At 38.5% G+C, this 27,088-nt stretch overlaps 1 protein-coding gene across 2 annotated transcripts in view; it reads right to left on the reverse strand.

Annotated features, from left to right (window-relative positions):
- Positions 1 to 291: 291 nt before the first annotated feature.
- The window catches only part of MYO3B (myosin IIIB), a 196,765-nt gene continuing 169,968 nt past the window's right edge, over positions 292 to 27,088 (reverse strand). For both annotated transcript variants that reach the window (XM_085228887.1, XM_031554299.2), the window contains exons 35-37: positions 3,225 to 3,331; positions 2,804 to 2,850; positions 292 to 1,527 (exon numbers count right to left, since the gene is read on the reverse strand). In XM_085228887.1, the coding sequence (XP_085085013.1) occupies positions 1,392 to 1,527; positions 2,804 to 2,850; positions 3,225 to 3,331 (290 nt within the window). In that variant the 3' untranslated portion in view covers positions 292 to 1,391. The remainder of the gene's footprint in view (positions 1,528 to 2,803; positions 2,851 to 3,224; positions 3,332 to 27,088) is intronic.

Consider the following 27,088-nt stretch of genomic DNA (forward strand, 5'->3'; position numbering starts at 1 on the left):
TGTTCTCATCTGCCCTGCCCTGACTTCACTACTGGGTTTATTTGATGAAACAAAACTTTTGCTGAACTATCTACCTTCTAACCCTATTCTAGCCTAGGGATGCTCCGACCACATTTGCGTCTTGTTTCCTATGCCATTTTTCCTCATCCTGTGGTCAAAAAGATGGATCCAGTGAACTTGGATTGCATGGACTGCACCTCCACAAGTAGGAAGGTTTGTTGGCACAGGTCATGGCACTCATTCGAGGGGAGATGAAAACAAGCATCAACATTAAATCTGTATAACAAATGGTCAGATTTACTCAGCATCATTTATCAAAAATTAAATCTGCTCAAAATTTTTTAAGGCAGTACACATAAGAAAATTTTATTTCCAGAAGTTTTTTACAAGAGATGTACAGAAAAGAAAGAAAGAATTGTCACAGATCAAAACCACGGGTCAAAAGCTGAAAGTAAAGCAAAGCAGTCAACTTTTCCACAGAAGTTGTTACCAGCAAAGTGTCTCTGTTCCATAGAAATAAACAATGGTTTCACTAGGAATTTGGAAAAAAAGTGAAAAGCAAGTAAAAAAATTTGCCGGTGACATTATTTCATGTTACATACAAAAGAGCTGTGGAAGGGGAGGAATCACTCAAGCACAGAGATTAAGCCCAGGTTAAGAAAGATATGAGATACTTGCACAGGTAACAAGAATACCCAATCATAACGATGGTTTCCATCAAAAGGGCTATATGAAGCAATCTGAAGTCATCTAATGTTAGCATTCAAACTGTTTTGCTTCTTATATTTGTAATAGTTTTTCCAGTTAAACTCATGGCAAACTAATACATCATAAGAAAAAATACTTGTGAGGTAAATTAAGACACGTATTACTTTAGATGAATTTACTCTGTACATTTTTGTAATGTTAAAAACCATTCACAGCATAGAAAGTTATAAACGATAGAGTTTTAATTAGACTAAGGAAATATAGAACATTTTCACCATGATCTCAAAAGATGCTTTTTAGTACAGTGTTCTTTTAATATAGATCAGTTCCTTGATCTTATTTTCCACACAACAGTTGTGCCAGCACAACAGACGGGATGGCACAGGCTGGAAACAGCAGCTGGGGGAGTGGGGAGGAAGGAGCTGGATCTGCGTGAACTAACCTTGCTGCTAAGGAAATGTGCTGGTTAACAACATCAACACATACAGGTAGTGCTGCCTCCTCTACTGGAATTGCTTACAGAAATACAATTTGTATCTGCAAAACCAGATCTAAATAACTGAAAGTAAGTTGCTAACTGAATGTGTATTTTTTTTAATGGATTACATAAGCAAGCACAAAGTTAATTAGAAGAGATTACCAGCAAGAAAATACTCTTAGCAGTGTTAGTCAACAGAATAAGTTCAGCTTTGAGCAAAAGACACTCTTCTTGAAGAAGGAGGAGATGGGGAACTGAGACAGCTGTCATCTTCAGGGATAGATTCGACAGCTGACAGTGATTTGTAATACTCATCCTCTCCATCAAGCACTTTGATTTGGCTTAAAGAAAACAAACAACATTTATTAAGTTAAAAAATCGGTTATGTCAATATCTTCAGAAACAGAAAATTCTTTATGGATGCAAAAATGAAGGGTACTAATACAAGAAAGGAAAAAAAAAGGCTAGAGTGATTTGAACAGAGAGATGTAGCTTTTACACCTGCCTTTTATGTTGCTACTGCTGCTATTGCTTATGATTGGAATTGGAATGGTTCTAAGGATCAGTGAAAGGCAATACAGTTTTTCTTTTTTAGCTATACAGAATGATAGACAAACTGTTTGCATCAAATGGGCATTTCACTCAAGCAATGTGGGTTGGTTTTTTTTGTCTGTACCATACATGTGGTATTATTTTGGTAATGCATTTCAGCTGACAGTTTACTGTGCATATGAACTAAAGAATACATCACTAATTTTTTTGGCAAAGCCTTTGACACCAAGGGTCCTTCATTTTCTAGTGAGTATGATGAGCAATGTGGTCTCATAGCAGTACTTTTGTTCCAAAACAGGAATATAGACTTTTTAAAATAGTGGAGAGAAATTGAGTAAATAAAATTCTGCTCAGTCATGCAAAATTTTGGGCTTTAACCTCGACCCAAAGACCTTCTATTCATCTGGTTATATTCAGAAGATCAATTAATAAGTGAGAAAATATTACAGAAGCTTCTAATATATTCTTGGAGTAGATGCTTTTGCAAGACCCAGTATATAGTGGTCCTCACCAATCCATGTCACCAGTCAGTGAAATGTTTTCGTAACTCAAAAGTAGCCAGTTGGACTTTCATAGACTGATTTCAATTTGTACCTATTTCCAGGTGGTAACTGTCCATGTGACAACAAGAACTGACTCAGCTGAATTGAGAAGAAGCAACACTCTCTTGGGATGAGGGGCCTCTTAAAATCTGCTCCCCCAGGAAGGCTGAAACCTATCGTGAGGAGCTGCAAAGCTGGTCATATTCTAGGTCAGAGGACTTCAGGTTAAATACCTTTCATCTGGCACCACTCATTAGTGGCAAACACATTTTAAAACATAAAGATTATTTTTGTAGGAGTACTCAGAGGAAGCTGGGGAGCTGTTTTTGAAAGAATCAGTCTGCAGACAGCACTACATACGAGTTTTACATTTGCTTCTGTAGAAAACGTCCAACGTCAATGCACAGAGATATGTTAATTGTTTATTTTTAGAAGCCTCTCTAGAAAGTTTTGCATATTCTGTAATATCACAAAGGACTTCTTCTGTTTACAGTTGCATAGAACTAAGAAGATAGATATTTACCCAAGTTTTCTTGGCTTCCTCTTGCTCCCTTGATATTCTAGAGTTCCCTGTGGAGAGGGCCAAGAACACACAGTCAAAGCAAAGCAGCAAGTCGTTAATTTTTAATTCAAAGTGATTTTGTGTTGAATGCAAGCAGATGCTGATAATATCAGAAGTCACAGCATAATTTTTTTGATCAAAGGGCTCAAGTGAGCCTGATGAAGCATGCATCTTGCTCGTCTTTGATAAACCACATCAATTATTCACCGTGAAGGCAGACATCCTGACATGAAAGCAACAGATAAAGAGCATAAGCACATGTTCAAGACGAGAGCAGAAGAACGTGGGGGTGGGGCTGGAGGGGCTGAAACAGGTATTAATAACAGAATTATTAACTGGAAACAAAGCCAGTAAAACAGCTTTATTGCCACTTTGAACTCACATTTAACTGGTTATAGTACATGTTGTCCTCAGGGCTATTCAGCATTTTGGGCTGCTGACATCGCCGACGAGGTGTTCTCAGCTTCTGTTCAAGACAGTTTTCTGAACCTACAGTAAGATAATACTATTTAGTTTTAAGCTGTGCCAGGTGCTGTGAACGTCTTAGGGTATTTTAGTCAGTAAACAGTCCTTTCTTCTGTCCCATTTGGTCCCAGATCTATTAGCAAGTCTTTCCTATTCAAAGTGAGCACAAGAAACTTGGGAAATCTTTGTTTTCTGTTTTGAAACTTAGTTCAAACGCAAGTTTTTAAGCATAGCTTCACTTTTACTTTTAAAACCCTTTTTTAATGCTTCCTTTTGTATAAATCACACAGCTCCATATTCCTTTCACTCTTTATCTGAGTATCTTCTGCTATCTAAGCAGGAAATGAGGGTACCGTGACCAGCCAGGGATACATCCTTCGCAGCAGCAAAGACATTTTTCTACAGTAGGAGGTAATAAAGCTCTTTGACTTATGAGACTTACTCTATTATCACCATTTTTATTATGTAGAAAGGCTACTTTTTGATGTGGCTCTCTGCTTAATCGGAGTAATCAAACTAGTTTGGAATTACACTTTCTTAGTATAATTTGTGGTGCACTGTAGAGTAACAGTTGCTTAAAGCCATCTGGAAAACAGAGGCTAAAGATGAAGGAAATATTTTGGAAAGAAAAGATTCTGAAAAGAACTAACAGCTTTTTTATTTTCATTTGTCTTTTTTTTTTTTTTTTCATGCTAAGGACGAAAGACATTATGGTGCACTATACTAAATTTCACCAGGAGTTTCTGTGGCACATCCTTCAGATTACCAGAACAAGTGCTTTCAGAAGCACTATTTACTGAGAGACGGAGTGGTGGGTAAAGAAAGCTCATTCATTTTCCACATAATTCTCTCAATATCTTTGACTTTTCTGACATCTCCCTCCTAAAAATTATTTTAATGACAGTGCGAACAGAGAGTTTTTGGTGGCACATTTGTACTCCATACTGCATGGCAAATGTGCTCTGACACAAAGGAGCAGCACAAAGATCAAGCAGTGCAGGACTTCTTTAAGCGTTTCAAACCTGAAGGCAGTGTGCCTTGTGCAGATGTAGGGCTCTCATCTCACAAATCCATGTTTAAGATTTGGTGTTAACAAGCATGTAAACAAAGAAGGTCTATCATACACTCAGGCTCACAGTCTGCAAATACTGCATTTTTCTGCAGTTACTGAGGGAGGTGTAGGAGGTGGTTGCGCTCGGGCCCTTGCAGCCTAAGGACAGACTGTTCTATATTTTCTTTCACTGTCTTTTTTCTGTCTCCACGGTAATCTCTAAGATATAGTTTCCTCTCAGTATGGAACTGTGATTCTTGTTGCGGGAGAGGCTCTGAGCCCACCATCATCTTCCCGCACAACGCCTGGGATTGATGGCAAGTTAAATGGCACCAGGGATCTGACTGCAGAGCTGGGTCTCAAAAATGATTTTATAGAGAAGGGTTACATTTTTTCAGTAATAAAAAACAAATTTTAACTAATATGCTTGTATGCTTGCTAATTATAATACCCAAACCTTCAGTGATTTATACTTTTCAAGTTCAGTAAACCTTTATATTCTATCTCAACAGACTGTGACAACTGACCTCGCTACTTCTATTGTATAAAATAAGGCAAGGCAGAAGCTGCTCCAGAAAATGCTTGAAGACGTGTGGAACTTGGGTTCCCAAGTGCTATTTGTGTCTTTGGAAAGTTTTTTTTCTGTTACATTTAGATAGCAGATAATGGTAATCTTCTCTCTGAAATCTCTGACAGTTTTACCAAAGGCTTGCTGCAGCCATGTTCTATTCTCTCTCTTTGCTGTGAAAGTTATTCAAATTGACCTTAGAGCCTTCTGCCATATCAGGTCAGTAGGCACAATCTTTGCAAGCAATGTGTTCAGTTGCAAGGCCATACAAATTCCTTTTTTTCAGCAATGTAATTCTTGAATAACACTCCAAAAAATTACTTTTTCAGTCTATCAAAAGGTCAGTATGAAAAAAGCCCCAGGCTTCACAGTTATTCATACTTCCACACATCTCTCTGCAGCTTGCCAAAAGTAAGTATATTCCACATAAATATTTGTAACTTCTCAAACAGTACTGTAACACGATGGGGGGTGCTTGTGTCCTTTCCCCCAAGATGCTGTTGAGGCCTTCATGTTATTTTTCAAAACATCTGTATGGTCTTCATTTTTAAAATGTCTTTTATTCATTAGGATTCTGAAACACTAATATTTTGTTCTAACTTTTTATATTGATGCTTAATTATTCCTGTATATCCCATGGGTGGTCTGCAGCTTGTGTCCTCCAAAGGAAATACCCTTTCAGTGGGCCCATTTGTCTTAGTGTTTAGCAGCATACTATACGAACAGTAAAAAATCTGGTAACATTTATCATAAACTACCATATCTGGAGAATACTGCATTAACATGTGCTCAACACTCAGCAGTTGAATAGGCAATTTAAATGGTGTTCTATAACATTTTGCTTTGATGGCAAACTTAAAGCATCCAATAGGAAAAGCTAAGAGCAGCAGCACCAATGTCATTAACAGGGCATTATTTGTGTTGCACCCCAATTGCGCCAAGAGCGGAGCACACCCAGACTCTCAAGTTTCCTACAGATTCAGAGTTTGGATAAGAGAGTGCACACACGCACTTCCTTCAGGCTGTCCTTCAGCACCAGTCTGAAATAGGGTAACGCCTTGCTTTTGTCCAGAAGAAAACTTTTCTTCCAGTGAGCAGAAAATTTTCATGTCGCAATTTCACAATTTCAATTAATAAATCTTTCATGACAGCACATAAACAAAAGGGTATATCTCCTCCTGACAAACGTGCTATGTCAGCTGATCTGGCCAGCATAGGGTAGACTGAGGTTCTGAGTGTCCTCCTTTGCTTGCTTGAAGCTAGAGAGGCACATATGGGTGAACATCCTTAAATCATAGAATGGCTGGGTTGGAAGGGACCTCAAAGATCATGTAGTTTGAACTCCCCTGCCATGGGCAGGGCTGCCAACCACTAGATCAGGCTGCCTAGGAACACCTCCACCCACAGCTTCTCTGGGTAACCTGTACCAGTGCCTCACCACCTTATGAGTGAAGAATTTCTTCCTTAATGTTGCTCACAGTGAAGGGAATTAGAAACTGGCAAATGGGTAAATTTGACTACAGTGTACGTACTTATAACTAAACAATCCAATGGGGTTTTTATTTAATCCTCTATTATTACTACTGGTTATTCTTTTTATTCATCAGTTATGGTAGAGACCAGGGGCTTGCACTGCTCAGACAGATTACAAAGATGTGTGTTTTCAACTAAACGTAAAGTCAGACATTTAAGTTACATTTTTCAGAACTGGGAATGGCACAATCGGAAAACAGCACCTCCAGGAGAGGCTTGGGAATCCTACGGCTATTCTGCTGAGCATGAAATAGACTGGGAGCAAAGCGGAGCGCTACTCTGCAGAAACAAGGAAATGGTTCTACCGTTGACTGCAGAACTGTTTTAGAGAGTTTTGTAAACTGAAGAATGTTTTGAGAACAATTTGAGATCTGGAAAATTTGCCTTACAGTGAAAAAAAATTAAAACGTGATGCTTCATTGTTTCAAAAGAAAGACAAGAGTGTTTTGAAGCAAATCTAAGCTCCTTTATAGAAGGATTATAGAAGGTGGAGCGCTTTTCACTTTAGGAAACGCAGGTCTGAAATGTTTGAAGGCCATGCGAGGAAGAAAAATCCAGAATTTAAATACAGCACAAAGTGAAAGCAATCAGTCAGGAGAAAAAAAATATTTAGCAGTATGATGGAAATTCAAGATGAGACTGGAAGATTTTAGAAAAGCTGTACTTTGACTAAATCTGAAGTTAAAAACTATTCAAGATATCAGATAGATCCATTCTGACCTAATGTGAATTCATTTTCTTTGTGAGTCAATCTGCAGAAGATTTTTTGTAGATTTTTTGATTTCTGGTATCTACTTTCACCTTCGAATTTTCATGTATTTCTTCTTGGTTCTTGTATGGCTGAAACAGAAATATTTTTCTTCAGTTTGCCATCACATCCACCACATTGACACTTTTCATGAGATTTCTTGGTTTGAAGATGATTAGCAAGTTTCATATGCCATACCTTATTTAGATGATTTTCTGTTTAGAAATCTTTCAACAAACTGCAAAGGACTTTTTCAAAGCTGCACAAGCTGACAGAGTCAGATATAGGGAAAGACTTTGAAATGCTCTTTAGTTACAAGACTTCTGCATCGAGGGTTTGGGCCCTGGCTGATGCTTTCAGAACAGCACTTGAAAAAAATGTTTTTCCAATGACTTCCTGTGAGATGTATGACTTCACTCTGATACTCAGAGTGAATCTCATTTAAATGTCCCATTTGCCCTGCTTGTCTCGATATTGAAAACTTGTAGACAGGCACTGGGCATACTCTTCAGAGGAATTGCAAATCATCAGATTCATTCCTGAAATGAAGTTGGGGTCTTCTTCAACTGTTCATGATTAAGACCTTGCTCCAAAAACCTCATGATGCTGGTGACCTTGCCAAACACTACTAATTCTTCCTATTTGTCGAATTGTGCTGAGAAAATGGTGACCTGCATTTGGAAGTTGTAAAATCCATAGATGCGAATCAGGTTGTCTTAAGACTGGAACAGCACAGAAAGGGCACTAAACTCTGGATGACATCTTACTTTTAGTAATGAAAGCACTGAAGGGATCTTTGTCAATGCGTCAGTGCTACAAAGCAGGCTGCATCGCTGACTCCCATGCTGAAGGGACTCCATCCACTCCAACTCACACTGAGGAGTGGAGTTGAGCAGTCAGTTTATTTCTGAAGCCATTCACCCAAAATAGGTTTGGAAGGCATCGGTCTTATATTTTTGTTACAGGTGAACACAAACTTAACAACACAGGATGAGCAGTCCTTCTGTAATTACTCAGACACAGGGAGATTTATCATATGAGGAGAAAGGGCAGCTTGGTACAGAAAAAGGGGCCATATTTATTATTAACGTAGTAAGCAAATAAAGTAGATAAATCAGTATGACCAAGAAAAATAGTAAGCATGTGTCTGATTTCCAATCTATAATATCAGATGAAACATGAAAGTGCAACCCTTAATTATAAGCAAATATTAGCACAGACTCATGGGATCTCATCATAACATTTCAAGGTCTACATTCATGAAAATTTAAGCAATGTTTAAAATCATGTTAATTTGTTCTTTGTTTGTTTCTTTTCCTGCCAGTCTAATTTATTCCAAAAGACTTTGGTTCTCAAATCTGGATATATTGATCATGCCTATATAAAGCATTTTTATAGCCTAGGGAGAAGAATTTTTGTGAAAAAAAATTGTCTTTGTTCTCCTTTGATAATTTATATTTATTTTGATGTTTTCAAGCATTTCCAGTTCTGAATCATTTTTCAAGCAGCAAGTTAACTTCAGTGTTTCTCTTGAAGTCTTGGGCAAATTCAGAAATGACCTCACACACAATGATAATATACATTCTCCTCCTGGACTGGCTGCTAAGCGGGTAATTAGGTGCAACATGCTGACTTCAAGGAACAGTTACATTTTCTTCTGTGCCATACAAGCCTCTTCAAGAAAAGGACCCAAGGGGCTAGTGATTCTGGTCCCACTCATATCAGTACTAAATGAGAGCGACTGAGCATCGCTTATGCAGTAAAAATGCTGTAACTGATGTAGGCTTTGTGATTTTAATTATTTCAACTTCATTTTTAAAGAAGAGAAATTTACAAAGAGCACATACTGCTGTCAGGCCACAAGTGTTCACACAAACACATTTTTTGCTTTCTCATTCTGATGGTTCTCCACCTTTTGCACAAATTTGTATCACACCTCAATTGCAAAAGGGAAGAAAAATGAAAAACTTGCTGGAGAAGAAGAGTGAATATTCAGGTAGTTATACTGAGCTATACTCAGTCAGGATCTCCAGTGAGCTCCTCTTGTGTCTGCCTGCAGTACTTAAGCCAGCCCAGACAACACTATCTTGCACATCCCTGTATGAAACTACATTGTGACTGTAGCATGAGCACACAGACTCACAGCACAAGGTATCTGCACACTGCTGTTACGTGCTACCTACTTTGAATATGTTAGAAACAAGGGCAGCATAATGGCTGTCATAGGTTTCACAGATCAAGTTCTGTAGAGTAATCCAATAGCTTCATATGGGAATAATGAAGCTACCAGGTCTATGCTATACATTATAAATATTAAATATAGTAGTTAAAAAAATCCCAACAACAACAAAACAAAACAACACAACAAGAATAACCAAAAAACAACCAAGAACTAGAGGCTGATGGAAAACACCATCTCTGAAATTAAAGACTGTCAGATGGGAAGAGAACACTAGAGCTAGAAGCAAGACAGAAAAAGGATGAAAAATGAATCAAATATGATACTGAGAAACTAAAGAGTAGAAGAAAAAGAAAGAAAACAACTACTAACGGTACAGCAGTAGAATCTAAGTTCTGGCAACAGAGGATTTGATTAATCTAGTAACATCAGAAGCCTGGAGGCAAATTGGCGGATTTAATACTATTAACAATTGTAATTCTCTCCAGGATACCTCATACTTACTCAGCAGTAACTTCAATATGTTCAATAAGGCCATCCGCTCTGTTGATATAGTGAGATGTAATACAATCGGGAACCATTCTTGCCACCAAATTCCCTTACTCCCTTCCTCTACAAGGAGTGTCCAGGAATATTTATAGGGGTCAGTACTTCTCATGCTGTTAGTGGCAGACATACATGGAAAGAACAATAAATCACACGTTCTTCAAGGAGTTAGAAGGCCTCAGCCCTTGCTCACTTGCAAAATATCCTACTGGAGCTTGGCTCAATTGTTTCTAAGGAAAAAGCTGTTAACTAATTAAAAAAATATATATCCATTAGTGCTTACGAAGAGAGATTAATTCTTAGCAAATCCTGCAATTCCTATGCACTCAAAGCTCTTGCTTGGATTCAGTAGGTAAGAATAATAACTTAGATTTAATTATCTTCAGTGCAAAGTGCTTTGTGGTCTAAGTCTATAGCTCTAAATGTAGTTACTGGATTCACTGAAAACACAGAAAATCTGGAGGAGCAAGAAGTCCTATCATAGACAGTTATAAAACAAAACAAAATTGAGCTTCACGATCACCTCAGATCCCCCACACAACTGTGGTGAACTAGAATTCTGTTTATTCAGATGCAGAGTGTTCCTAGTGCCAAGAGCCATAGACTGCTAGGGAAATTCATGTAGCTTCTTTGATGTCATGTGCATCCCAGAATCTGTAACACACTGCTAAAACTGTGAGTGCAGCCTTTTGTTTATAGCCCTAAACAGAACCATTTGAATACACACACTGAAAGAACTCTTAACAGGAGCAATGCGTTTTCTTCTACCCAGTGATTCATTACTTACAGCTTCGTTTTGGATACTGCAGTTCCATGCAAAGACATATGCTTTAGATTATAAAGCACATTAAGCAAATCATAAGTTTTTCAAGATGGTATGTAAAGGCTGTTTTTTGCATCTGTTTGTTGCCAAAGACCCAGATGATACTGTAATTAGAACAACAAATATTTTATGTGAAATCAATCATTTATCTGTCTCCGAACCCCAAGACAATGACTTTTAGATACACTGTCGGGAAACAAGATGCATAAATAGTTAGAATCTTGGCTTTGGTTGTTTTTTCCTCTTCCAACAAAATTCTGATCCTTCAGTTTTTGTCAGTTCTTTCAGTTTCTATTGTGACTGACTTAAGTATAGAATGAAAATGCAGAGATAAAACAAAGCTTACCAAAGAACTAAACCCTCAGTGACTGACACAGATGAGATCCAAACCTGTCATCAAATAGCATGCTTCTACAAGGACAGTCCTGAAGACATCTTCCTATAATCATTGAATATACACAACCTTTCATGTGTCCTGCATGTAATAACATCTACAAGAGAGTTTCAGAGGTGTGACAAACAGCCAGCTAATCAATCAAAGCCAAAGAGGTTTACATAAACACAACTTTAATTTTAGGAAAAAAGTCATGTGAAACCATCCTGAATGGCAGAAAGTAGTTCTGATCGATAAAGAAATGTTAACTGATTATTTTTCTTCTCATCCTTGAATATGACCCAAAGCAGTTACAGAAGCTGCTTTTTATTAGCTCTTTTCAGAAGAGACAGTTATTGATGAAAAACAGGATATTTCAGGTATGCTGGAGTTAGTACATATCACAGCACATTTCCTGGTTTTAGAAGACCTGTTTGATCCAGTAACTACCAGGTGATAAGAAATAGCTGTCTCACATTACCATGTGAAGTAAATGATGCCTCTCCTGCTCTTTGAGTGATGCTGTATAATCATTATGAGTGACTGAAAAAATTTGCAGGAGAAAAGCCTACTGAAAGCAATTAAATACAAAGAAATCACTTCCGGATTGGGAAATCCCAGAGCCACAAACCATGCTAGGCTGGAGTGTGTACTGGGCAAGTCTCTCTGCTTGCCCTACTTTTATACTATACTTTAAGCTTTTGCTCTTGGTTATTCTCAGAGAGAAAATTAGACTGAACAGACTATGCTCCTTGTTAGGTTTTCATTTGTGAGGCTTACAACTTTGAAACAACCAGGCAAGAAATCCACTCCAAATAAATGAAAGTAGCCCAGATCCCCAGGAAACATCTCAATCTGTGGTTGAGGTAACTCCTCACAGTCTCTGGATCAGTCTCTTCAGTGCAAAGATGATCTCAAAATTAGCATCTCATATTGTACTATGCATGCCTTTTTGATCACATGACATGAGATTAGCACGAGCTTTTGAAATGCAGTAGGAGAAAACTCAGGCAAAGAGAAATACAAAGGCAAGCCAGGCATTCTTCAATTTTCTAGACATGCTCGATTTTCCATTTCTGTAAGCATTAGTTTAAGATACTAGTCTTGAAGGATAAATGCTTGGAAGACTATACAGGCACTGTGTGCCCGGAGGTTTGCTGTGACACAAGCTTTTCTCATCAGCAGTATATCACAGCTGGGACTCAGCGTGTTGGTGCAGTTAATACATTTAATGACGTTAAGAATACAGGATTATAAAGAACCTCAAGTGACTGCTTAGGCTTCCTCATCTTCCAAAGTAAAAATCACATACCATGATGAAGATATGAAAAATTTTCAAAATTGCTCAGGAGCAAGAGATCTTTAAAAATATCTTTGGAAATACAGCATCAACAATGGAAGTATTATTTTTGCACAATAAAACAGCTCTTACTTCAAAGAACAATTAGGATGATGAGTGAGTCATCTGATTGATTAAATAGCTTTGGAATCTAAAGCATCATGACAGCATCATCAATTTCAGAAAAATCCGCCAATGTACAGTTGGATCTGTTAATGCACAAGTTTTCAAACTGTGGATCTCTCAAGAACTATCATGTGCTAATATGCTTCAGATAATTCACTGGACACTTGGCATTGGTTCCTCTTGTGGACTCCAGCCATAAAGCACAGAGGGAAAAAGATAGAAAATAACACTGTGGTTAACTTTCGAAAATAAAAAGTAAAAATATTCAGTACATTAGAGACCAGTAACAGATCAGAAATACCTTTCTAACACTGCTTCTCTACAGGGCCAAATGCTGAAGCTGCCAAAAACGCATCATACAAACGTAGGGAGCTGTGCAAGCAAAAGTAGGACAGGAGGCAATCTGCAAGTTCACAGTCTGTTACAATGTGGTTCGTAACAGGCATGTGTTTCAGAGTTGCTGTCCTAGCATATAGCCTGGATGCTTTTAAAAGTAATCTCTCACCTTCTTCCATACTGTAATAATAGCATTTTTATCCCATATCCTCAGAGATTAAGCCACTTGATTGACTTTGAATTCTGGACACACAGGAAATTTGTATTAATTTAGCATAATGATGAGGCGCAATAAAGGCTCTCTGGAACCACAACAGCACGGTCTCTAAGGTTTTGTTCGTTACAGAAACACAATTTGCATATCTAAAGGCTTGAAACCATGGGTCCATATTGATACAAGTAGTATCTCAAATTTGAGTGTAGCAGATTCAGCATATATTTCAAAGAATAAATGGTAGAAGACCAAGATAAAACTCTCAGTAGATTTCTTCATTAAGAAAGGTTTTTTTTCCTGAAATCAAGGTAGTTGGCAGCGTTACCTTTAAAGGAAATATTAAAGCTTCACTGAAAAAAGTGAAAAAGTGAAAAAGCCACTAGTTAAAAATTTGCTTCCTGGTTGCTAAAGTCATTTGGTTTGACATTGTCAGTGTTGGAAGTGAAGAAGGTATCCAGGTTAGACAAAGAAAACTAATGCTACAGGGCTGTGTGCTACAGAGACCCATTCTTTTAAGGGGGTGTAAATTGTTACCAGAACTCCTAACATTAGACCTAAAATTAGTGATGATTCCCAAGTGATCTACAAATCAAACTCAGGCCAGCAAATTCCCAGTGAGCATTTTGAAAGAGAAACTGAAGAAGCATGAGCAAACTATTCGGTCAATAACAGAAATAGAAAAATAAGTAGGACTGGAAAAAAGCTTCAGGCATTAAAGGTATCTGTGCTATTTGAACGAGCACCTAGCGTTTTTAATCTCTTTCCAAATCTAAATCAGTTAGCATTTACTTGTAACTTACGCTATGAATCTGTGCTATGGTAGAATGCTGACACATAAAAACAAAGGGTCATTATGTCAAGTCTCTGGAGCAGAGAGATGTAGTTCATTAACTTTCATCCAGAAAAGGTAGGTGAGAGCTTCTAGCAGTGGAAAGGTCCATTCAGGAAACAGAAGAGGTGCTCAAAGAAAACTCCCTAAAAGAGGGAGCTCTGCCAAGAGTTTCAGCACCGGCATGCTCACTCTCAATAAAGTAGTTCTAGGTTGTGTATTTCATGATACCCAGCTGTACCATCTGCATTAAGAGTTTGGGAGTGAATTCATAGCATCAGTTCTTTTCATCCAGTGCTTCCCAAAAACATTTAAAAGAAACTTTGGCAAAGAACTTCAGCTCACAGGAGTGGAGGAAGACATACAAGTGTGCATATACAAATAAAGTGAGTTAGTTGACTTTCTGATATTACAGTGACTAACTTACATGACAATATGTTTTGTTCCAAAATTACACTTCTTGACAGGGCACAGCTTGCTGCAGTACATCAGCCCACCATGTCATATTCCCCTCTGAACACAGCTTTGCACGAGTGTCACTTGTATTAAATTGGTAAATTCTACAGGATTGAAGTTGTTATTTTTCTTATGAACACACAACTGATTTTGGTGACTTTGATGACACTTTATTCCTCAAAGCTAAACAAACCCTCCTTTACCAGAGTGGCGATTTTCAGTTTCAAACTGAAACAATAACAGAGCTGATTTTTTTTAAATGTTCCAGCTCACTCCTTCCTGAAAGGAAGGCTCCTTCACGGTGTCTCAGTGCAGGTACACAAAATTTCTTGTTACTCCATACCAAATGATATACAAAATTTACTCTGGGAGTTGATTTGGGTATGTTTTCCACTTCATGACTACTTGATTATTTTTTCAGCTCTTTCTTAAAGTTCAGTACTACATTCTTGGCTGCTAATAAACTAATATATCCCTGCAGAATAGCTTGAGATATAACAACATCAAATTCTGTGTCCTGATTCTGCTCTTGGTCTGTGGGTACTGCAGAGCTAACAAAGTTTGAATTAACACTTTATTTGCTACTGTGCACTATCTCCTTGCATGAAAGATCAAAGGACCACATAGAGTTGCAATGTGAGTAAACTACTACATTGCAAGTATGCCTATTGCCATGCAATCCCACTTCTGATTTATCTGTCACTAGTACATGAGCAGTCTGGCCATATTAACATAACACTGTTCCATAACATATCCTGCTTCTCAGTAGGACTAATTAGCTTAGGCACGGGACAGCACTCATCCAACTACACTGCCTCCAGGGTCTGATTCACATCTAGCTTCAGCAGCTTTGCAAAAGCACTGGCATGCGTGGAGTCACTATATCATAAATTTATATTATGGTTTATTTTACACTAACTTTCCCATGGAGACAAAACCTAAAAATCAGCTTTACCACTGCGAACAGATTCAAAGTCTGCTGTAAGTAATGCTGCAATAATACTGACAATATCCTGCCCCCAGCAGCAAGGCTCATATCCTGGGAGCGCTAACAATGATGCACACCTTCACCACTACAATTAGTACCTCTGAAGCCAGTCTCAACAGTAAGCATACAAACAAGGGAACAAATGGAAAGTGCCATCAAACCACATTGATAATAACGTGGTTTAGAGAAACATGATTAAAATAGAACTGTGTAATAGAATCTCAAACTCTTCCCTTTAGAAAGGACTGTCTTAATTATTTTGATCATTCAAAGATCCTGTGAAATAAAAAAGCGACGAGAAAAGAGAAATAAGTATTTCTCTTACTTACAGAAGACATAAGAGATTTTAAAAGCCCAGTACTCCTTCTATCTACACAATACTTGAATTAACTCACAAAGCAGTTTGATTTCAGTGATAAGTGAGAACCATATCCTTCCCACAAACACACAGTAACACGGAGGAGTACTCAGGTTAATCTCAGATGGCAATTTCTTACGTTATATTTTTCAGTAAAATAAGCTCAAAAATAACTCTTGGTTTTACAGAAAGTATAATTTCCACATGTAGCTGCTCAGTATCGCCTAAATTAAATGTATGTGAAACTGATGGGTGGACAGAGGCAAACTGAAGATAATCAGCAAATTTATGTTTTCAAATAAAGTACAAAACACAAATCACTTTAAAGAGCTGTATAAAATTATCATTTAGAAAAAGAAATTAAATCACAATGTTGCAAAAAGCAAAGATATGACCCATGGACCACAAGTTACAATTCATTGTTTGCTTTCACAAGGTAGAATGGCAGGAAATTATCTCCTTCTCGTCATGCATTTCATTTTTGATTAGGAGATTTTGCATTATTTGTAACTTCAAAAACCAGCCACAAAAATATGAGGTGTCGAGGATATTTCTTTCCTCTGAAGATACTATTCTCTGTAAGAAATCTGTCTCCAACACCACATACTGCTAAACAAGATTTTCAGTTTTTACTGCAGACACTTATGTCAGCAATCTACATGAACTCAACACATTATGTCATTCCATAATGACAGATCACTCAGGGCCTCACATGATGGGACGAATAATCCTTAAGACAAAAGTTATTATTTAAAGATACACTGCTTTGCACTGCATCACCTGGCAGAGCCAGCAAAGGACTCACATCCCCAACACACTCTTCTCTTTCCTTCATGGCTGTCAGGGCTGCTATCAATGTGAACAGAGAACTTGCAACACTGGCCTAGAGAAGAATGAATTTTCCTGTCATCTCTGCTGCAGTGTTAAAGTTAGATGCTTAATAATAATGCTGTAAACTTCAAACTACTTATTTCACTGGAGCACAGCACACGGAAGGGAAGAGACACTCAATGACATTATGAAGAGCTGCATGATTTCTTTCTCCCTTGATACAAGCAGCAGCAGCAGCTATGCCATTGTGCAAGGCAGATTTGACCCTCAGGCACCAGCTGTGAATCTGGGCTCACAGAAAGGAGGCTGAGCCCTTCTGAGTCTATCCTGTAATGAAACAGCATGGCTGGAGAGGAGTCAAGGAGACAAGGATCTGAAAGAGCACACATGGACACCTTTTCTACCTTGATTTGTGGATGAGGAAAATATTCAGAAGTAAATGTTTTATGTCCTGTCATGAATCACATAATTGAAGAGGAGGCAAAAGCTTGTACTTGGTGTAAAACCAAAGGGAGAAAAAGAGCGATCCTGCCTGCAGCTGGACTTTACTTACCATTTCAAACAACTCTGGGCATTTTTATAGTTACTAATATTTAAAGAGAGACCAGTACAGCCACATAGCATGACATACTGAACAGCATCTTGCAGCATGTGATGCTGTTTTTCCACTTTTCAGACTCCTTAACAATTCTCATTGAGTATAGCTCATGGTAACCTGGGGATAAGAAGTGCTTTGCTACACTCTGCTAAGTGTAATTACTATGGCATGTAGCCATACTTCTAACATTTAGTGAAGGCTGAAACTATGGCATTTTAACATGGTGTCCACCAGAAAAATGTAAATATTGTCCCTACTCAATGGGAAAAACAAACAAAGTGACATCACAAGAAGTGTCTTTTTTAATGGCATCCAGAAAGCTCTTGATTTTAATGGCGTTTGAACATGAGAAACTATTATAGTAGAGCACAAAGTCAATAAAATGATCTCACCAGACTTGCCAACATGCATAAGGGTTTTTATCTTTAAAAATAGGCTAGTACTTAGCTGTATATGAGTGAAAATGCTTAAAGATTTCTGAAAGGTGTTCCTGCTTCTTGGCCATTAGCATGTCACACCACAATAATTTAAATCTCCTTTCAGTTCTGGGTACTCAAGATCACAGCCCTCCTAATTTCTAAAGTGGGAGACAGAGGGAGATTTCTGCTTATGTGGAAGAGAAACATTCTGACAAATATTCTTCTGTGTCTGAGTTAGAAGTTAGTCAGACTTCTTTTGTATTCTATTATTTCTTCACTAACACTGGAATTTTAGGGCAACAGAAACTTTTTTAAATGAATTCAGGTCATATTAGCTAACAGTTTCACCTGAAATTACATGAAAAAAACTTCAGGCATGTTGAAACAATTCATTCTGGCATCTCAAAAACAAAACATTTTGATTTTGTCACAAGGGGACTCCTTTCCCAAAACAGAGGAGGTAGTGCTGCCACCCCTGATATTCAAAAACTCAGTGATTAGGCCATGTTGTTAGATTGTGAAAGATGCAGCTTCAAACACCTCCTTTAACTGATTTGGTACAGAGACCTGAACCCAAACATCACGCTTCTCAGGAGAGTAACCTAACTGCTGGGCTAGAAAATATTCTTAGGTAGTTTTCTCTCAGCCTCGTTTGTTGAAAATGTCCCACTTTGCATAAAGTAGTTAAATATTCATTGAAACAGAGATTGAAAGCCAGGTGCTGGCCCGCTTTTCTTTTGACTGCTCAAATTGCCACAGTCTCAAGCCTATGCCCTACTTACTATTTCATGCACATTCCACTGATGGGAGAAAGGGAAAAAGAAAAAATGCTTTCTTCTCCAAACTTCTACATCTGCCTTGGGCATAGCCTACACCACTGAAAATACAGATTAGTGAAAGTTTTGAGCCTTACCTTTGGAAGGACAGTACAGAAGGCAAGAAATTATTACTTTCCAACATGTGGAAAAATTTAAAATAAAGCTATTAATAACAAGAAACAGTATTATTCAAAGGGAAAAAAAAAGTGAGAAATCTGCATCTATTTGTATCCAACGTTTATCCCTATTGGCACAATTAATAAAAACTATGCATAAATCACATGAAATTCATTAAATCCACGGGCTCTAGTTGCTGACTAATTGGTAAATATACTCTTGATAAAAATATAAAACGTATGCCAACTCCACATTTTAAAACTTGTTTCTGGTTAAGATGTCTCTGCTTCTCAGTTGCTTCACCAGCAGAGTTTCATTTTCACGGTAATTGGAGAAACAATGATGCTAAGAACTGTGCCAATATATCTTCAACTACAGAGTAGGAAAACAAAAGCACAGCTCTATTGAGCTTACAGACACTGAGAACCTGGCTTTTCTGTGTCTACAACAATTTTTAACGTACCTGTGAGTCTAAGACCTGCTGAAGTCAGCTGAACATTTCAGCAGACCCTTCTGGGTGCTTCAAATGCTTTATGAATGTGGCCTTTAGCACTTCCTTCTGCAATGTTGCCTCCAGCTAGTGCTACAGGACTGCATCATTGCTTAGTGAAACTTTGGGTGAATCAAACATAGCAAATTCTGATAGATTAAAACTTGAGGAACACCACAGACCCATGCCTGAAATAGACAATCTGACTGTTGGAATTAGACACAAATAAAAACTTCTTATGAAAAACCTGTGATTAGTTGTGGCTATAGCCATCTACCCCAACACATTCTAAGGTCACAGAAGATCCATCCCCACTCCTCCTGACACTGTGAAGCCTCTGCAACCTCCCCAGCCTAGCACACTCTGCTTTCAGAGGAAACATGAAGAAACAAGGGGAAAAAAAGGAGGACTGCATGCAGTCATCTACAGATATTATAAATAGGGAGCTCAGCAAGAGGCTGTAATACTTACAACTTCTTTGAATAAACCCATGGAAAGCCCCATCTGAAGGGTCTTTTAGCCACCAACACTGATGTCTCTGATTATGGAAGGCCTTCCTGACATCAAACAATCCCAGATGCAGAGAGGCCTTGGGAGTTAGCCCAGTGCTTTGTTTGGGCCCAACCTCAAGTTTTCCATATTTACATTTTTCAGAAACATGATTTAGAACAGATGTTATTGGACACCAGAGTTCTTTCTCCAGGGTTGGAATAGAAAAATCACAGCAGAAGAGCGAGATATGGAATAGCTCAATTTATATTTTGAGAAGATATTGATCTGCATTGCAAAGAAGGGGCAGATCCTGCACATCTCCAATTTTAGTTTAATTAGATTTACATTCAAACATTAGCACTTGCTTCCTTCTGTTAAGGCTCAAGCAAAATACTTGGTTTGATTGTGAACAGCCTTTTAATTAAATGAACCATTTGGGGCTGGAGATGGTTTAGGACCATCTCTGCTTGTATTCTCTATTTCTGCCATTGACTTTGACTGAACAACATATTCAAAGTACTTGCCCCAAACCACACTTATGGAGTGCATGTTTTAAACAAAGAATGAAATAATGTTGACAAACAATATTACGAAATTGATACAGCTTTAATAGTGGCTTAATGAAAGAAATGGGAATACGAAACTCCCTTCTTCTCTAGACAATGGGTGGTGAACTAAGCTGTCCACAATGGAGGGAAAAAGTTCAAAAAAACATTTGGAAACAATACAATGACATATGGTCCCATATGCTGAATCTATAATGCTTCCTAATTCCTTCAGGGTAAAATGTACCCTTCTCCTGAACAAACTCCAAGTAACTGGAATTTGCCTGTTAAGACTGAAGGAGGGAATAAAATTTGCCCTTTACACACAGACAGGACACATGGCTGTGAAGCAGCTTCTCTGCAGTTGTCATTCTACACATTGATTGGAGCAGCATTCGCAACTTATTTCCACCCTACCTTGTCCTGTTGCCACTTGGGGTTAACATATGCATCTGCAGTTTTCTTCACTGATTCACGAAGGTAACAACTGACTGCACTACCTCTGTTCAGAGATGAAATGGAATATTTTTTTCCACAATCCCTATTCTCACACTCCTTATTGATGCAACATTCCAAACTTCAGGGGCTCCAAAAAGGACATATACCATTATTTGCAGCCCTCTCTGGCCATTAAAGTACATCTTAAAGGTTATTTTATAGGTAATTTATTGCCAATAAACATTATAGTTGCTGGTTTTGAATTTGCTTCACTATGATTGTTCCAGGAGCAAGTAGTAAGTTGTAGCCAGTGGTCTAACTTCTTTGTATATTAGTAGTTTTGAAATTGTAAGTTATTAATAAGTTAGTTTTTAATTCTTGTATATATATAAAATATGTATAAAATATCTCTGTTAAATACAGCACCCTTGCCCCCTTGCCAACCTCCCTTCAGGAAGAAGCATCTTTATATTTTGTAAATAGCTATCTCTCCAGTCCTCTAGGACTGTCTTTACCCATTCAGCCAAATGCAGTCCTCTGCTGCAGATTCTTCCCATTTTGACTAGGTCAGGAGATTGAGCTGTCTGATCCATAACCCAGAAAAAAGGATGATTCTGTGTTTTACCCAGATGTGTTTGCGGTAAGAGAAGTGACGTGCAAACGTTAGAGAGAGTACCAGTGTAGTAACTGGCACCTCCACTGAAAAATGATCTGTGACTTATTTTGATTTTTCAGTTCAGCTGATGGCCATCAATAGGGACAGCCACACAAAAGATGTGTTTCAATACCCGAGACAGAGGAAACAGCGCACATCTACACAGGTACTATACGTGCTGTCCTACAGGAATGAAAAGTCTTCCCTCCTTGGGAAATTCACCTATCCTGAAGGGTAGAAATGATCATCCCTCTTCCAAATAAAAGTCAGAACTGGGGAAAGGCAAGTGGTGACTAAAAGTTTGCAACAGCTACTAAAGACCATTTCAAAAGATAAACCAAGATGTGTCTGACAAGTGAACAGAGAAGGGAGAGAAGGAATGTTATCTCCTGTGTGTTCATCTCCAAAACTACTCGTTCTTTTAGTTATTTGCTCTGTCTCTTTGTTTCTAGTCTCTATAGGTCAAAACACTTGGAGACAGACACTATCTCCGATTTTCGGTGTGTACAACATCTCTATCAGAACACAAATAAGCACCAGCAGTGTAGCAGCCTGCATTGATAATAAGAGTGATGCCTGCCAGTCTCCCCCCGCTGTAATGTTTTTTGTCTTTAAAAACTTACATTAACTTGACACTTGGTGCATTAGACCATCACCAACACTTGGAAAAGTCATCTTTCTTCTCATTTAATATTTGGATATGCTTAAGAGTTTGCGTAAAATATTTCCATTGAATGTTTGATGTAAAAATGCTCCAAGGCAGATAGATTTTTTCAGTTAATATTTCAAAATTGCTTCAAGACTGGATGAAGGATCTGATGAAATGCTTCTATGTTCTAATTCTCCAGCTGGAAAATGAAGTTCTATTTAATATTTAAAAGGTCTTTTACAAAATACACAGTACTATTTAACACTACCTGGGCTATTCTGCAGGAAAGGGAATGGAAACAAACATGCCTGAATACAAGGCCCTGCAGCCACTCTGCAGCTAATTCACCAAAAACCTTTAATGAACGTAACCACATCCTTCCTTACAAATGAGGCCCTTCCCCACAAAAAGCAGAGCCAACACGTTCTTGGAAGACAATTTGAAATGATGATTGGGAGATAAAATCATCAACTCACATAGGACAAAGATCACCTTTTTCTACATGGACTGAGGCTGGTATTTGCGTGTAAACATCCTTAGATTGACCATAAAGAAGGGGCACCATGTGCAATTAATATTTCCTGTAGAAGTTAAAGAAGCAGATGGGTTTATATCCCACTCATCGTTTGACTGATTGGCTAAATTGGCTTTACAAACAGCTGGGAATGTTTTATATCAATCTCCTTCACATCCTTTCTCTAGTGACTCCCTTTTCCCTCTTGAATCAAATTTCCTCTTGCTTTGTGAGGGCAGTTCCTAGCCAATTTTGCTCCATGTACGTGTAGAATGACTGATATCTGCTGACATATCACCACATCATTTGCTCTAGAATGAAACAGAACTTCAAAAAGAGATGGCAGGTTGCAGAAGAGTTGCAATTTACTGACCTGCTAACTACCTTGTCCTGACCACTCCGATCCAACTACAGTGGATGCTTATTCAATCTCAGATTGTTCTACCTTGCATCTACAGTGGAATATCACTAGCCATTGGAGGATGGTCCACAGATCCCAGCCTTTTTTTGTCAATGTGCAGAGGACAAGATTTGCTGTATGGTAATGATTAATTGATATATTTACTATAGAAAGACACAGGAACCATAAGCCTACTAGAAGAATTAGCCCAAACAGTGCACAAGACTGTGAGTAAGAAACATTTTAGACTTCCCATCCTGCTCTGTCAGGTACAGTTGTCTCTCAGTATAACTTTGATTAATATATATATGTATATATATATACACACACACACATATGTAATTTAATATATGTATTCTTCAAGCATAAATGAGGAAAACCAATTCTTTCTTTCATTTGGAGTCTTTTTCAGATCGCTAAAGCAAACAATGCAGATTATTCTCTTACTTGTAAGATCTTGCAGCACTAGCATATATGTTTTAAGCTTTCTCTGTTTTTCTGATCTTTCAAAGATAACTCTTCACTGCAAGCTCAATTCTATGACATATTTGTATCCTGCATCCTTTAATATTGACAACAATGACTCAGGAGAACCTAAGGGCTACAGATTTAGAAATCATGATGCACTAAATGCATCTCGTGTATCTTCTTAGGGCTAATTTGTCTGCAAGGAATACAAGGTTCACACTGTGTTCAGCACCTAGTTCCAATTCATATGAAGCCAGCTTCAGAGTGCTTGTTACCATATGGATAACATCCCAAGATACTTTCACCTATACATCCCATAACAGAGAATTACAAAAACCTGTTTTAGCCTAAAGACATGGCAAATTTGCTATTCATTTTGACTGCTCTTGATCAAGTAAGTTTTTTATGGAGCTGATGACATTTTTTTTTTCCTCTTCCTGTTGCAGTCTGCATACGAGAGTTGATTAAAATCCATCAGGGTTCCCAAGAATACATCCATTTTAGGGCCTAGCACTTTTACAGGCACATAGTCTTAGGCAAGTTAAAAACCCTCTGCATTTTAGTTTCTTTTCACAGAATCACAGAATTGTAGGGGTTGGAAGGGACCTCTAGAGATCATCGAGACTAACCCCCCTGCCAAAGCAGGTTCCCTACACCAGGTCGCACAGGTAGGCGTCCAGGCGAGACTTGGATATCTCCAGAGAAGGAGACTCCACAACCTCCCTGGGCAGCCTGTTCCAGTGCTCCGTCACCCTCACCGTAAAGAAGTTCTTACGCACATTCGTGCGAAACTTCCTATGCTGCAGCTTATGTCCATTTCCCCTCATCCTGTCTCCACGTACCACTGAAAAGAGACTGGTCTCACTGCTATGGCCGCCACATCTCAGATATTTATAAACCTGGATCAGGTCCCCTCTCAGTCTTCTTTTCTCAAGGCTAAACAGACCCAGTTCACTTAGCCTTTCTTCATAGGGGAGATGCTCCAGGCCCTTCACCATCTTTGTGGCCCTCCGCTGGACTCTTTCCAAGAGATCCCTGTCTTTTTTGTACTGGGGAGCCCAGAACTGGACACAGTACTCCAGATGAGGCCTTACCAGGGCAGAGTAGAGGGGGAGGATCACCTCCCTCGACCTGCTGGACACGCTCTTCTTAATGCACCCCAGAATGCCATTGGCCTTTTTGGCCACGAGGGCACACTGCTGGCTCATGGCCAACCTGTTGTCCACCAGGACGCCCAGGTCCCTCTCTGCAGAGCTCCTCTCCAGCAGCTCATCCCCCAGCCTGTATTGGTGTATGCAATTATTCCTCCCTAGGTGTAAGACCCTACACTTGCTTTTGTTGAACCTCATCTGGTTTCTTACTGCCCAGCTCTCCAGCCTGTCCAGGTCTCGCTGAATGGCAGCACAGCCTTCAGGCATGTCAGCCAATCCTCCCAACTTCGTATCATCAGCAAACTTGCTGAGGGTGGCCACTATCCCCTCATCAAGGTCATTGATGAAGATGTTGAACAAGACCGGACCCAGCACAGACCCCTGGGGGACACCACTGGTTACAGGTCTCCAGCCAGACTCTGCACCACCAACAACGACCCTCTGCGCTCTGCCAGTCAGCCAGTTCTCAACCCGCCTCACTGTCCACTCGTCTATCCCACACTTCCTCAGCTTTGTTATAAGGATGTCGTGGGAGACAGTATCAAATGCCTTTCTAAAATCAAGGTAGACTACATCTACTGCTCTTCCCCCATCCACCCAGCATGTGACAGCATCATAGAAGGCCACCGAGTTGTTGAGCACGACCTCCCCTTGGTGAACCCATGCTGACTATTCCTGATAACCTCCTTTTCTCCCAGTTGTCTGTTTTATAATGAAAGTTGTCTGTTTTATAATGAAAGGGATTTGCCATCTTAAAATTTTTTGGTAGTTTGTAGTTTTAGAGTGATCTGAGATGCTCTGACAAAAAGCAATACTGCTTTAGTATTGCTAAGTACTATGAAACCAGAACTTGACCTCCCATTTGAATTCAGATTCACGTTTAGAAGTTGCGGTTGAAAACTGCTAATTCTTACTTTAAGAATCAGATCTTAACATTGCAATGACTTTGTTTTCATCTGTATGCAAGATTTTAAAAATAGGACTGGTGTTTCCTTTAATTAGTATTTGATACAGTATTAATATTCCTATTTATCTTCTACATGCCATATGGATTAAATTCTCATTACTTTTGATCTTAATACTTTTAAAATATGTAAATCAGCAGACAGACACCCGCTTTAAAGCAGTGTTTGCACACCACATCTATTATTGCCTTGGGCAACAGAAAATATCTGCATTGCTAAAATTTCAGAATTGTGAGGAAATCTTGAAAAATCAGATATTAAACTGATCAATCTAGACAAATTATATAATGACCAAATAAACTGCAGCCTTTTACATTTAGGTACATTTTAAAATGACATTAAATGTGATCAAAGACCATTGCAGAACATGTACTTAAAATGGATCAAGAGAGTTGATTTCTGAAAGAAGGATGCTTTCACAGATTGAACTAATTCTAGACACAATGCTTTAGATTGCTTTTTGAAAACAAACAAACATACTTTTAATCTCAGACATTAAAAACAACAATTTGTTTTTATGTTTTTGGAAGATATTAAATCAATTCTATCTTTTCAACATTATAGTATGTTGCTCATTAATAGGTTGCATAGGGCAGTTTTTCTTAACACTGTGGTTAAGTAGAGAGCAGAAATCTATGGGAATCAGTGAAACAAAGAACAGGCGAAGAAGATGCTTTGGACTGTCATATCTGTTCACACTTGTAAAGAATCTCTGATTACGTGGGAAGCATTTGCATCTACAAGTTCAAAAATGCTACTCAACAAGTCCATGGAGTAGTATTTATGAATGCACTAGTTGGAAAACAAAAGCTTATTCTAGTCATTTTATATTGGGTCTTATATAATAAACTTGTAGCAAGGCTTGCTAATTCTCCCTGCCTACATAATACTGCAGAACTGTATGTCCAAGAGTTTCCAAAAGAAATTAAGAAAGCTTTGAAAAAACTGACTTCCACTCTCTAACTGGAAGTTGGAGAATGGGCAGTTTGTAGCTGCAACCACATCCTGTGTGTAGCTCCTGGATGCATATCCATCCTCAACCTTTAAGTTTTGGAAAATCTGAATTGATTCAGAAATACCACAAGAAAATGAATGTTGTGGTAAAAAAAAAAAAAGTAATAAAAAAAGCACTGTTCTTTAGTATCAGAAAAGGCAGTTCCAAGGAAACTAGGTTGTGCTGGGTTTATTAGTCGCTCTTTTTTTTTCTGACCTCATAAAAAAAATCCACTGAGTTCATGGAACGTTCTCCACTGTTTTAACTCAGCTGTGAATACAGGCCTGAAACCCAGCACCCTTATGCATTTCTAGCTCCATGCTTCTATTTTGATTGTTCTAGGAATCTGCACGACTAAAATTTGGTGCTTATCCAAATGTCATCTCAGACAAAAGGGAAAGCCTTAAGTTTGATCATGAGGCCATGTTTGGCACAGTTCATGCCGAGTGAAAACCCAAGCTCTTTAATCCTGTGCTGCAATGGCATTGTGGATCATGACTCTACTGGGCCACACCAAGCAGAAGGTCCATAGCCTGCTCCTAAAAAAGGCAGTGAAAATTTCTGGAGGCAAATAAATCAAAATTTGTCCCTTTCTCTGAACAGCAATTTAGTTTACAGTCTAGTCCACGTTGGCAAATTCTATCAATTCTTTATTTCTTACTATTACTTGGATTAAAGTCCCCAGCTAGAAATATTGCTATTATTTTACCAGAACAATTCATTCCATCTGGCAAACTGCTTTAAGAATTGCTGCACTGTGTTCAGAAACC

Source organism: Meleagris gallopavo, chromosome 7 (assembly GCF_905368555.1).
Source record: "Meleagris gallopavo chromosome 7, MGAL_WU_HG_1.1, whole genome shotgun sequence".
Classification (NCBI taxonomy): Eukaryota; Metazoa; Chordata; class Aves; order Galliformes; family Phasianidae; genus Meleagris; species Meleagris gallopavo.